Here is a 14,581-nt window from a genome sequence, read left to right on the forward strand (position 1 = left end):
AACAAATTATGATTGCCAATCTCAAAATACACCAGAAGAGATTCAGAAGAGGGCTACAGGTCTGACCAAAAGTATGGCACAGCTTCCAGACAAGGAATGATTAAGCAGACTGTCCCAGAGCTTTTCATCTTGGAAAAGAGACAACTGAAGAAGTTTATTTAAGTCTATACTTTCAAGAGTGGTAAAGAAAAGGAAGACAGCATGACTATTTACTATGGCTTCTAATGACAGTACTAGTTGTCTAATGAAGCTGTCAGTTATAATGTTCAAAAACGAATGAAAAGAGTTGGTTCTTTTTACAGGACTGTTAAACTGTGAGTGTCCTTGCAGACTGTTACAGCTTCTAGAAACTTACACTTTTCAAAGTAAAAGTGGGAAAAGTCATGACAAAGAGAATCTATTGGGGATTACTAAATAACTAATATTTGGAGACTGATAAAACGTGCAGGAGAAAAATCAATATATGCTTCTCCATGCTTATACACTATAATGGATATCTGCTTGTTGAAGACATCCTCATCTTGGTCTATCAGGTTACTAAGAGAATAAACAATACTTTGTTACACTTCTTTTGAATTTGTTCATGTTTTGCACTTGTCTTTCACTAACAAAAACAAACGAGATGCTAGTGAAATGCTTTTGGGGGGGGGGGGGGGGATGATGGTGGTGGTGTTTTTTTGTTTTTAAGGAGGAGATTCAGACCTAGAAATAACAAAAAGGAAAGTCATTGTACTTTATATTTCTGAGTTCTATATTATTCCTGTAAGTGGTAGGTTTACCACTTATAGGTATTTCAGGGTGCTTATTATGGAAAAAAAGGCTAAAGCCTCAGCTGTACCAGACTTCTTTGAGATTAACTGAGATAATAAATAGCCAAAAATTATGTTAAACCTAGGCACTATTTCTGTGCACAAATTGCTATGTTTGCAAGGGCCTCCTCAGCTATGAGGATGAGGCTTTTATTGATTTTGGACCCCGTTGGAGACAGCAGAAGGGCCTAAAGGGTGTTGAGCCATGATAAATGACAACATGCAGCAGCTGCTCAGCTCCTTCAGGAAGGAAGCTGCAACAATGGTCTGCACTTACCAGTCCAAATCTGCTGGTAGATGCCTTTAATTGGTCAGCAACAGTTTTTCTAGTCCAGATAAGTGGATGTATATTCCTTTGCAAGTAGTAATTAAGTCTGATTTTCACAATCCTTCTCTACAGGAACAAGATTTCTAATGACTCAGATTTATATGAACAAATAAAGGAGTATGGGAGAGATTAATGGCTTTTAAAAATCTGGAAAATACTAGATTGAAGATGTCTTTATTCTGAGAAATTCTGGCTTGTAACAACCTCTTAGGCCATTATACCAGCTGTAGACTCAGAAAGTTTAGTAAGCTCTCATCATGGTACATACTACTATGCCCAGGAGATGTGGAGATGTAGGAGGCACTTGATATAGAGTTTCAAACTGCTTTATTAGGATCTAGTTGTGTGACCAGAGCAGACTGCTGCATAATGAAGTGGTAAGAAAGAGGCATTTGGTGAAAGCACATAGTTCCATTTATACGGAGAACTTACAAGTATGTCCTCTGTCACACGTGAATCTTGTCTGCTTCATGCAGAAAACCTGGTGAGAATCAGTGCATCTGGAAAATAAAAGCATACACCTCCAGATACTCATTGGTTTTGTACCATGCAGATAGAGGGTTATGCTGTTTATTAAAGAAAGCAAACAAAAAAAAAAAAAAAAAACAAAAACCCCAAACAAAAATAAACCCACCAAAATACCCCACCACAAAACAAAACCAAAACCCAAACCTCACAAGAAAACCCAAACAAAAAATGTTTTAAGTATTGCAGGGTATCAATATCAAAGTACAGCCAACCAATTTATGAGTTGAACTTGAGACAATCTTAAAGGGGAAGCAAAGACAAGAATTCTGCTTGATGGCAACATTTATTCTTTCTCCTGTTTCCGAAGGCTATTTTTAAAAAAATACAAATGTGATGAGTGTGTTGCATTTGTAAATAAGGTGTGGTATAAAAAATTATAATGCAGCTTCATTATATGATAAGAGTGAAATGTATTCCCTGTGGAGAAATATGATACTAAAGATCAAAGGAGTATCTTCAAAAGGCCTTGTTTTAAGGGTTTACAAGTGCTGTATTTCCTAGCTCTCCTTGTGCTGATGAAAAGCAGATCCTGTAAAAAAGTTCATTATTGGGGAAAAAGGGTGTTCTTTCTTTTTCAAAAAAAATGTGAAAATAGACTTTTCATTTTTCTATTCTAGTGACCTGCTGCCATATCATTGCTAACAAGTGAGAGACCCTTATAGGGAATGGGTTGGAAGCACTGCAGGCTTCTTCACTAGTTGGCAGAAGGATGGTTAGGGGAGAAAGAGTTGAGAAATAGTTTCATCTGCACCTCAGAAGAGACTTGCTCCAGAGGAGGGCAGATGATATTTTCACTGCCCAGGGACAGTTGCTTTAAATCACAGCTGTGTCTGTGGCAAGTCTTTGCCAGCAAGGATTGTCCAAATATGAATCAACACATGCTTTTGCCAGATCCACCCACTTAGGGAACTGGCATTAGTCACTGTGAGTGCTGTAAAGAAGATGAAACAAGCCATGTTGAGTTGAATTTGGACTAGCATCTCCAATGTATGTGCCCAAGATACTCTCTTGTCACGGCAAGATAAAAATTTCTTATAATGTGCCTGCAAACCATAGATTTGTTTGCCTAAAGGTATTAATTCAACAGATTTTTTAATACAAATTGCTATTAGTTCACATTCCTTAAAACTTTGTTTATATTAGTGTCACTTCTTGACTTACGCAGCTAAGGGAACCTGCACTGGTGTTCCAGACATAAAGAACTGCATTCAGCTGCTTCCTGACAAAATGTTCAACTCAGCTTATCTCCACTGTATATATTGCTGAACAGATCAGTAACCCAAGGGGCAAAAGCAGTTCTGAAAATCTGTTCTGGAAGGTTTGCAGCTGGAACTGCTGAGTAGGGAAATGTTTCTTTTTCAGTATGGCCCGTATTTCTGTGCCTGAATGGGATCTGAGTACTTGTACTAAAAGAACGCGTGTTCATCAGTCAAAAACCTGTCCCTTAAGTTTTGAGGATGCCTCAAAAACTACTTCAGCTCTCATAGAAATAAATGAAAGCACTTTTCTCGATTCTCTCAGGTTCAGTATGGGAGGTCAATGAAGATGCACATCGACTGTTTTGTTTTCACCCTTTCAATATTACCACCAAACCCATCTTTGCCTATGAAGGGTAGGAAGGGAAGGAAAAAAAACTTTAGGAAGATGAAAACAAAAGGAGCTTGCTTTTTGAAAGTCAGCCATTACTGATACATCCACAGTCTATATTCATGTTTGTAGGATATCTGCTCTCAGAGAATATTTGGGTGCTGTAGTCAGAGGGAAGCACGTGTATGCATACTTGGGCTATCGTTAAGTAGTTAGGGCAGTAATAAAAGTGAACCTATGGTGGCACAGATTTAGCCTCTACCTAAGTCTTGATATTATTGGTAGAAGTGTGCTGTTTACAGCACCGGTGTCTAGCTGTTACAGCTTTACTGTTCTTAGTATTCAGGCTAGGTAGATTAAAGCTACATTCAGATATTATTTTGTCAAAAGAAACACAGCCAAATGAGACCACTTCCATGCATACAGGCTACACAAGATCTATACTTGCTATATCCTGTTAAAATACATATTTTAGTTTTACAGTTTGTTTGGGTCATCCTGAACATCAGTTGCGTCTTTCCTATTTAAAGATCGGTGAGCGCAATATGAAGCACTGCTGCTGCAGTTAACTCTGCTATATTTAGCTATACAAGAGCACTACAGCCTTTTTCTTTTAGAACACAATTTTACCTCACTATTAAAAAATGAAATAAACTAATATGGAATACATTATTGAGTTGCCAAAGGTTAGCCTTTCTTCATGTCACACCTGTGAGTGACTGTGCTGCACTAATTAAAAACATTACCAAGGCAATTGCTATAGAAACATTTAAATTGGCATTATTGCTAACAAATCCCTACTATTGATCCCAGCAGGGCTTATTTCACACTACACATGAACAATCTAAATAGAATATTTAAAATTCAAAAGGATTTTGAAAGATAATATTTTTTCCACTTGATAATGTCCTCAGGAGAATAATGTCTTTCAAACAGAGATAATTCATTTACCTGGAACTGTGTAGGATTCTGATATCATAGTCCTTACTGCGATGAGAGATGTTAATGGTCCTAGGCTACTATTGCATATCCCTCAAACTGTAAAACATTAAAAACATGTATTGCTTCAAATCAGATCCTCTGATCTGCAAAGTAGGGAAAGAATGTAGGTTCTCCACAGTTTGGGACATTAAAGTGTTTAATATTAAAATATTAATATTAAAATTAAGTCCATCCCATCCAGACCAAGCACACATGAATACCACATCAATGCAACTAGGAAGAAAACCATTTCCATTGTTTGACAAAAACAATAGGATGGCCATTGTACTTATTAAATGGTGGAAGCAGAAGTGAAGCAAGATGATTTCATATATACTGTTGATCAGTTACTTAGAAAAAAAACCATTAAAATTATTCTCTCTGTTTTCATACCTAAGATCTTTGCTCCTCTTAGAAGAAATATCTCTTTATACCTAATAGATTTTATACCTAATAGATGCCACTATTGTAAAGATAATGGGTTATATCTTCCCCCTCCCTCACTTTTTTTTTTTTTTTGGGGGGGGTGTGTCTGTGTCCAAAAACTGAGTTTTACTCTTGACATGAAGGATATTACTTTTCTGCTCAGCAGTAGTAAAGCCTTTCTGTTAATTAGTAACAAAATCAGTAGAGGGCAGCACTACACAGAAAACCACACATTTTAAGCAATCTCAGAAGTTCTGCCCTGGCTGGACAAAATACGGGAACCTAGATTCCTCCTAGAAAAATAAAAAAAACCAAAACAACAAAAACAAAACCAAAAAAACCAAACCACTCTTGAAAAAATGGTGTTTGTCCAGAAATAACTTCTTATAGCAGACTCAGAGCATCTGTGCATAGTGTATTGTGGTCCTTTGAACAGCTGGCTCTTCTTGCTTTTCAAGACTACACCAGAACCGTTTGTTTCAGTATTAAAGTACACCTTCTGTCTACTGAACATGACTTTTATTTGCAGACTGCAAAGTAAGATGGTCCTAGAGAGTCTTTCTCACTGTTTGTCAGCCAGTGGCATATCTCTTGGACTGGCATGGTTATGCTCTTTGTTATACTGCCAGGAGCAGATTCAGCTGTGGATTTATCTCAGTCTAATGTCTGCCACAAAGCTACTTTGGTCACCATTGTCCTTCTCTGATTATGAGTAGGTTAAACTCCTGACCCATTCAAACAGCTGACTATCAGACAAAATGCATAAGCCAATGACTACCTTGAAGTATATCTTTGAGTACCAAGAAAAGAGTAGTATAAACAACTTACCCATTTGAATTAGTGTAGCAAATAGTGTTAAGACAGAAAGGAATGAAGGCAATGTCAGAAAATTTAAATTGTGTAGCTTTGAAAAAGCAGAAGGGAAACATTTAAAATTTGAAAATTTATTTCCATTTGAAATTATCGCAAAACTGAACATGTAATCACACATTTTCAAATGGCAAAATGAAAATATATTGATGTCCCCTATCTGTCCCCTTGTTTCAAAACAAGGTAAAACTGAACCAGAATAAATCAACCGTTAGATTTGTCTAAGTTTTAAAATAATGTCATTTTAAGAGAAAATTTAAACTCTTTGACATTTTTGGATAACTTACTTTTCACAGCAGTCTTCCAAGTCTTAGAGAATTTGTACAATATATTTTTAGGATTTTCAAGTTTCATAAATCCATTATTTGTTATTTTTTTTCCAAATACATGTGTAGTTTTCAGGGATTTGTGGTTTGTTTTATTTTAATGTAGAAGAGCTGATGTGTTCCAAGAAATTAGATAAATAAGTCATAACCTTAAATATATGAAACCATAACATTTATCAGAATAGTTGAGTAGCAAAACATCACTCATATACAAAGCAAAAGCAATCAAATCCAAAATTTGATCAATGTGAATATCTGAATATGTTATTATTCAGAATGTATATAAGATGAATTCTTGAATACAGTCCAACAAAAAGTGCTGTAATGCAGCTATGAAAGAGGACTGTTTGAAGACACATCAAGTAAGAGTATCTCAAGAAAAGAGACTTCAGAGCTACTGAACAAACTTGATAATCTGCCTTTTGAGTAGAGTATTTTAAAAAGTACTTCCTGTTGCTGTTTACTTTCATTTTACAATATCTTAACCAGGTTCTAATTATAAATGTCTGAAAAGGTCCTGCAATCTGCCTCAGAGGGTACAGTAGGCTGGATTTGAGGATCTGGAATGATCATGTTTTATACACTACATTGATAAATAGTTTTATTTAGTGGTAAAAACTACTTCCATCTATATTGTACAGGGAACTAGAGTCATTAAATTTAAAGATGGATAAAAGGTTAGCTGAGATTTTTTTTTTTTCGTTTGATCTATATCCAGTAAATTTCAATCACAAGGCAAAATCATCATGTATGTGACGTATTTTCCAGTCGACATCAAAATTTACTGATATTAAATTAGACACAGGAGAGCTCCCCTTTGCCCCTCTGCACTTAGCTGGAACATACTGAGCATTACAAGGGAGAAAGCAAGAATTCAAAGTAAATATATCCATTAATTTATGTCAGGATCTATGTACATTTATTATTTGATGCAAATAGAATTAATTTACTTTGTGCTTTGATTCTTCAATTAAAATAAACTATAAGAAAACAAGAGTTTTCCAGCATTATATACATGATCTTCTGCATAAATTTGACACCTATGAAATTGTTTTCTTTTTGGTTTTGAACATGATGTTAGAAAGTGATAAATATTCCAAGCCTTCACGTCTTGCTCAGCTAAAACTCTGTTTGAAGTTGCTAAGATACTAAGACTTTGATCCTCCTTCAGGATTGCTAGCTAATATCCTGAGACCATACAGAATATCGTAATTTTAAGGAAAACTTCACACAAGAGCAATATTCTATTAGTTTAATCATTAAAGCTTTTAGAGTAGAATTCACACAATGTTTTCCATTAAACAGTTTTGTTTCTCAAGTGACTAATAATTTTCACAAAAAACATCTTATTTAAAAAAAATATATCTTTCCATACAGAAAAAAGACTCCTTTCCCTTCCCCTAAAAAAACCCAAAGTGCAAGTAACTGCTAGTAATGATGGGTTGTGGCAGAAATGAGGATAGGTATGTATGGGTTTTTTTAAATTTCAATATTTCAGTACTCTAAAATGTCTGGGTGTTGTGACTTCATGCTACTGTCACTGCTCATAGGCTAGGATTCCTAAAATAAATAATACTTTTGATGATGAATTATTTTCCTATACTTTCTGTAATATACAAGGACAGCTCAGCTAAAGATAACCTAAAGTAAAAACAGGCTTGACAAGAAACCCAGGTCATGGCAAAGACTGGGACATAAGGCACCTCAGCTGTACTGCTAAATAGAGTATGAGGGTTTTTTTTTAAAAAAAATATGATTAAATACTCTTTACAAACTTCTACACAAAACATCAGTACCAATATAAGAAAAATAATAGTAAGAATAAGAATCCATATCATGAAAATTTCCATTCATTCAGGAGGGGAAAAAATAAAAGACATTCCAAAGGCACAAGTCTGTCATAAATGCAGGATTTTTTTAACCCTAACAGGATTCCTATGAACCAAAACTTATTAGATAAGTACTTTCTCTTTCTTAAGGAATCTGTTGAAAGCATCTTTAAATTTCATCTTATATTATGATTTCCTTTGTGCAGAAACAGAAGCAGATCCTCTGGATAATTAGGGGCTAGCAAAGGGGAAAAAGAGGTTCCATTAATTATGAAGGAACAGAAAATTCAGGTTTGCAGGCAATTCCAAACAGATAGCAAGAGAGGCTGAGCTAGGAGTGATTAGGCTGAAGGTTTTTTACTATTTGGGCTGCTTCATTGTGTCAGGATGCTGCTGGTAGCTAAAGTTTTCAGATGAAAAAGTGTTTTACTTAGATTGTGTTTTAAATTAATGTCTATATAGAGTGTAAGAGAGTAAAATAGAAGAAGATAAGCAAGACAATAAAGAACTTGACTTAAAACTCTCTGAAATATTCTTATAGTTATGTGTAATTTCCGTGGGTCATTGTCATGATCACTAGGCTATTGGTATTCCTGTTTCCCTCAGACCGAGGCCTTAGGGAAACAAAATTATTGCAACTTAACTCAAATACTTTTCTCTATCCCCTAGGTCCTACTTACAAGAGGAATATAACATTTGACAAAATTGTTCTGGTGAATTTTAGAGGAGTGGAGACTAACAGCTTTTCTGTAAATGATGAGGACTTACTCCTTCTTGACAGTTTTGCTTTGGAGCTGTATGTTTCATGTGATTCATATGATGCCATCCCCAAAAAGGACTAACAAGCACTCATACAATGAAAGGATAACAGGATTGTCAAAGAATGATGGAAAAACCCTGCACCGCACCAAGCGTGGTTGGATGTGGAATCAATTTTTCTTGCTGGAGGAGTACACAGGTCCAGACACTCAATATGTGGGTAAGGTAAGTCTTGTGTTTAGAGGTGATGTATCTGACACCCTCAGTATTTTCCCTCCTTCTATATAGTTGTTTTGCCTTTTATACAACAATTGTCCCAATTTCTCATTTAAGTCAAAAAAAGAATACCAGGGACCACCTGAGGCTTCCTTCCATGATTGTCCAAAGTTATGAGAGAAATGAAGTACTTTAGTGACAATAAATAGAAAAATGTTTAGACTAAAATGTTCAAATTTCCTATTACATATGCCCCTGCAAGTTTTATCACTAAATAATTTCCAATTTTCAACTGTTAAACACAAATATTAGATAAGGGAATAGAGAAGTTATGCTTCCATTCATGTACCTCATGGCATTTACCAGTATACTGGGATGTGTACCTCCTCAAGTGAAATACAGAATTCTATTTATTAATAAGAAAATTGCTCTCTATGCAAAATATACATGTATAGATAGTGTTTGAAGAGGAAAAAAAAAACCCTGGTTTTCATAATTTCTGCAATAAGCTGAGATCTTTACTTAATGGCTTGAAAGATTCCATTCTTTGAGACCTATCTGTATCAGTTATTGCTGACAACAGCATCTCTGAATTCCACCTGTCTGCAGTCCTATTTTTTTTCTGATAAGACACAACTCAAAGATTTCCAGATTTTTAGCCCTTTTTGGTGTCTCACCGTCCATAGCTCTGCCTTCTGCTCTGGTATAAATAAACAATCTTGATAGAGAACTAGGGTACACACAGCAACCACCCAGAATGACCTACAAACTAAGGAAAATTTTATCTTACTATCTTAAGTTAATAAATGTCCATTCCATATTCTGTCACTCACTACAATGCTGTCACTAGCTTGGATTGACAGGTAGTTCTCTCACTTTCTGGCGCCTAACCACCAAATGGATTGAGACATTTTAAATTCAAAGACCTCAAAATGTTTTCAACATTTGGTAATATCTCTGGTCATTGGAGGCATAATCATCTAGCAAATATGGAAATCATCTTTGTCTATTAAGAAACAAACGTCAAAGAAGCCAACCATGGTAACTATGAACTTGATTTATTCTGACCTTGTTTATACCAATACTACACCCATAAAATTCTGTTTTCAGTGAAATTAATTCTGACTTGCAGTACTGGAAATAACATGAGAGGAAACAATCCTATTGCTAGATCTGTTTATCAGTGTGTAAATTAGGAAGGTTTGTTTCAGGCAAAGGGATCTTTAGAAAAGAGTGAACAAACTGCATAGACAGATTTCTAAAAAAAATTTGGTTAGAAGTATCTTTTAGGATTGATCAAGCTTGCAAGGAAAACATTTGATAAGGTACACAATACTATCTATCTCCATAGCGGTAAGTTCTACCTAGATGCACAGACATTTTTTTTTTTTTTTTTTTGTAGTAATAGAAAGCTGTCATAAAAGGCAAGTGTCAAACATAAGAGTTGATTCCAGTTTCAATTCCACTATATATCCACTGCTAGAGATGAATGGACTCCAACCTACCTATGTCATTCTCAACCTCAAATAAATTAAGCTTACATCAAAACTGTCATCACCGTCTCTGTTTCACACAAGGAATGCCCATGCAGTACGTTGCAACAGATGCAAACTTACTCTGTACTTACTCCAAACTAACCAGAAGCCAATGAACCTTACTACCATAGAGCTAAGTCCAGGAAGGAAAACAAATTGCTGCACAGCAGCTGGATTTGAGATGATTCATTTCTCACAACTCAGATAACATGTTGAGATTTTTCACATTTGACTGCAAAATATCATACATCGGCCCTGAGGGAGAGGTCGGTGCTACTGATTCTCTAAACAGATGGAAATCACCCCAAATATACCCCATGTTCCAAAGACATGGAGTTGGATTGAGGTGATAAACTCCATGTGGTTGCACTAACTTTAGAACAGTTTATAACATGTCAGAACGATCATAGTTCTTTCCTCAGTGGTATAAAAACACAGTAAATGTATTTGAGTTAGTTCAAATTATCCTGGGTACATGTGATACACCAAGAGGGAGCTGCTATAAGGATTTTTTTTTCTTTTTTTTTTTTTTTAATAATAATAAAAAACCCCCATGCACAACTTTTTTGAACAATATTATTCTGAGAAATGCTTGCATCTCAGGTTTAGTATTCTCCTGCTCAAAGTGATGATAATTAGCAAACTGGTAGTGTGGAGAGAACATTTTTATTCCAACCCATGGGGACTAGTTCATAGCAAGTATTCTTATCCAATCCCTTTTTAATATGGATATGCACAGGCAGATGGATTACTGGGGTAGAATAATAAATGTTATACTAAAAACTAAATGAACCGAAATGAGAAACTTTATCAGTTAATCAGCTTCTGAAGGATCATAGCCATAATACTAAAAAGTAGATTTCCCAGTCTAGTTCAATTTGCAAACAACTTTAATCTGTTAGGTCATTCTTCATGTTTTGTTAGTGATGCTACTTTGTTGATGCTTTATTTTGTTATGATTGCATTCTGCTACTGGCAGTGGGCTAGGGTGACTCAGTATGACATAATGGGATAAAATTTATTTATTAAGAAGCATGGGCACATGGGATGGAGAACTATTCTGTGACATCCACACAGCTCTCACTCCCAGCGCTCAGTCCCCCAGCACAGTTCAGACCAGCAGCAGGGACCCGAGGGAACCGGACGCTTGCTTTGACTGCTGGACTGCCCAAGTCCTGGCGGCAGTCTGGCCCCTGAGAGGGCATTTCTGCCTTGTGCTTAGGCACCACTTGTGTCACAGGTCCCTGGAGGGAGGAGTTTCTTCCTCATATCTGAGGTGTTCTCATCTCAAGTAGTGCTTTTCAAAATCAGATTGTCAGCAGTCAATGGCCTTACTAATTCCTTGATGATATCTTTCCCCATATCTAAAGCCAAGTAGCAGTTGTTACCCTTGCTACCAGCCTTACTCTTGCCCTCTGGTCTCCTTCCCAAATGTCTTCAAAGAAAGTGGTTAACAGCTCCATCATTCCTGCTTTTTTTGTTTCTTGCATGCACATACCAGACTAATCTAAACAGTTAGAGCTGGCAGATGCAATCACGGTCTCATTTATCTGTGAGGTGCTTGTGGGTAGGCTTCACCCTGCGACAAGAAGTAACTGAAAAAGAAAATTTGTGTACTGGTAAGGTAGATGAAAAACCCAGCTCCACACAAACCTGGTGCATGGCTCCCAAACTCCTTTACAGGGATAACGTGGTGTTAATCAACTCTGAACAGCTAGAACAGAGCTTATGTTCCTAATTGTAGATAGTTTTTAGACAAAGATAGTGGCAGTGATGATAGGCGACATAAAATGGAGACCAGTAAGTGCATCTAATGCACTTAGCAGAAATAGACAGTATTGTTTGATGAACAAAGGAATTTATATTAAAACAGTATCACAGAGCCTTGTTTGAAAATCTGGCCAAGAAAAAAAAAATATCTAAAACAAATGACCACATTCTTTCAAGATATTTGTTGCTTTGTATGAATGTTGAATATCTCAGTGAGATCGTTGATGTGAGGAACTTTCAGACTGGAGGAATTTTCAGAGGATGTAGGGAGGGGAACTGTAAAACTCATTCTGCCCACTAAAAATTCACAGGGAGGGGCAGGGAATAGATTACAATACAACATCCCAAGTCAAATGTATGAGAGAAGATTCTTTTTAAAGGAAAAGAAACAACTGGCAATTTTTTGTGGAACATAAAGTGTTTGAGAAAATACATGTAATACCTGACTGTATATGTCACTGTGGCATTCCTTGGTTTCTGGGATCTCCTTTTCTTTTGCTAGGGAGGGGCCATAGATCCAGCTTCTCAGCTGCGACTAACTGTAAGTCCCATGCAGAACCTAAGAAATAAAATCTAAACCACTGATCTTCTATGAGAAATTTCTAACAAATTTACTCATGTTCTAAACCAGCAATCCAAAGACATCAATATCAGCAACCGTTTTGGAAAATGCAGTCTTTTATGCTTTGCAACAATATACTTAAGTCGTAAAAGACTGCATTTTCCAAAACGGTTGCTGATTTTGATCCCTCCTAGGGATATTTTGTAAGGACTGGAGTTAGGGGTGGGATATTTGGCATTTTGCACAAGTGATGCCCCTTCAGTGGGTATTGGATAAGTTATTTAGAAATGGGGACACACAAAAAAAAGAGGTTTTTCCCTCCTTTAAGTCACCCAATTAGATTTTTTACATAAAAGCTAGTCTCTCCCTATATCAAACAGGCACTTCGCTAACCAAAGGCTAATCTTGAATGGCAGATAATGTGTGAAGTTCCATGCAATGTATGTTAGATCCAATGCTAAACGGTGCAATCAAACACCTGTCATATCCCGGAATCCAAAAACAATAAACAAACAACAACAATTTTGTATGCTACCTGCAAACTTTTTTTATATTAAGGGGGGAAATACAAAATCAAATTAAAAAGAACTGGCACTGCTTAGAATTAGCTGCTCCATGAATAACTTTCTGTTTAATAACTTCCATAAAAATAAATGAACTAGGCTTTGCATGTCATAAGTATCATTTAAATTGGATGCAAACTGAAGAAAAATCTCGGTTCTACCTCCAGTTAAGCAGTGAGTTTGATTCATGACATTTGCCTCAGTGCCTTATTAAGATACATAAAGTGAAAATAAAAATATTCAGAGGGTGGGTTGTTTTGTTTGGGGGTTGGGGGGGGGGGGGAATGTGTGCGTTTTGTTTTCTTTTTCAGGGGAGTGGGATACAACATATATTTAAATGTAACCATTATTTCTTGTAGTTTTCACTTACAAATATTCAGACATCTACAAGTGAGGTTGCCTTATAAGTGCAGTCTGGCTTAAAAGAAAAGAGAGATTCAAGACCAAAGAACTTCATGTAACGAGTCAAGAAGTCTCACTGAACTGCCAGCCTCACCAGACTTGCTGTCATTTAATACAAAACTTCACTCAACTGCCCCATTATACTGTCTGTGGTTTTTGGTTTGTTGTTGTTTTTCCTTGCTTAATGGACTTGGATAGTATTTCCTTGTAAATAGAGACTGAAAATGTATTAATGCCTGAAAATATTATTTCACATTACTTCATTTGCTGCCCTAGATACACCACAGAAGCCCAGAGTAGGCTTCCTTTCAATATGCAAAGCAGCAGGGAACTCAGAAAACGGGATCAGTGAAGCCCTTACTCTTACTTACTTAGTCTTATTCCGGTTCATCCATGTCCTCTCAATATGTTGCCAAGGCCTTGGCCATTCTCAGCCTCCACTCCGACCAGTTTGGGAGGCAGAAATTTAAGGCCAAAATGGGTGACCCGCTGATGGGCCACACTCTGTAGTAACCTGAGTTTCTGCATCCTGAAGCATAATGTTTCACACCGCCAAAATATTTTTTTATTAATTACCTAGTATTTTTTTCTTTAGGTACTGAATTTTATCTTAATCCTGCCTTTAAAGTATGTGACAGAACTTACTTTTTCACTCATGCCTTAATCAAGCTATGCAATTAATCCATAAGGATACCTTTCCAGCATTTGTTATTTTCCCTCCAAAGAGTCAGTTTAAGAGCTGCCTGTTCTTAGAATGAGAGAACATACAGGTGCACTATTCTTTTGTGTTTCAAGTATGCTAACCACTTTGTTACAGATGCATCCCACTTGTCTTATTGGAAAAACTGTTGCATTCAGTACAACATCTAAATGCTGCTAAACCCAGCATGTTTCTATGACATTTTTTGACTTAGCAGTATGATACGTTTTGAAAAAAACAACAAAATCATAAACAATCATACGTTGTTGACATACAATCATTTAAAAGTGTGATTCAGCTGGGGGAAGATGTCATCACATTCTTAACGTATTCCATCTAGCATGCACTATACCCCAAAGCTATCTTTTAAAACACAGCTTTTGAAGAAGA

The 14,581-nt window shown here is 36.3% G+C and overlaps 1 protein-coding gene across 1 annotated transcript in view; it reads left to right on the plus strand.

Annotated features, from left to right (window-relative positions):
- The first annotated feature begins 8,363 nt into the window (after nucleotides 1–8,363).
- CDH9 (cadherin 9) overlaps nucleotides 8,364–14,581 on the plus strand; it is a 66,772-nt gene continuing 60,554 nt past the window's right edge. The window contains exon 1 of the mRNA XM_037382216.1: nucleotides 8,364–8,668. Coding sequence (XP_037238113.1) covers nucleotides 8,438–8,668 — 231 coding nt within the window. The 5' untranslated portion in view covers nucleotides 8,364–8,437. The remainder of the gene's footprint in view (nucleotides 8,669–14,581) is intronic.

Source organism: Falco rusticolus, chromosome 3 (assembly GCF_015220075.1).
Source record: "Falco rusticolus isolate bFalRus1 chromosome 3, bFalRus1.pri, whole genome shotgun sequence".
In the NCBI taxonomy this organism is placed as follows: domain Eukaryota; kingdom Metazoa; phylum Chordata; class Aves; order Falconiformes; family Falconidae; genus Falco; species Falco rusticolus.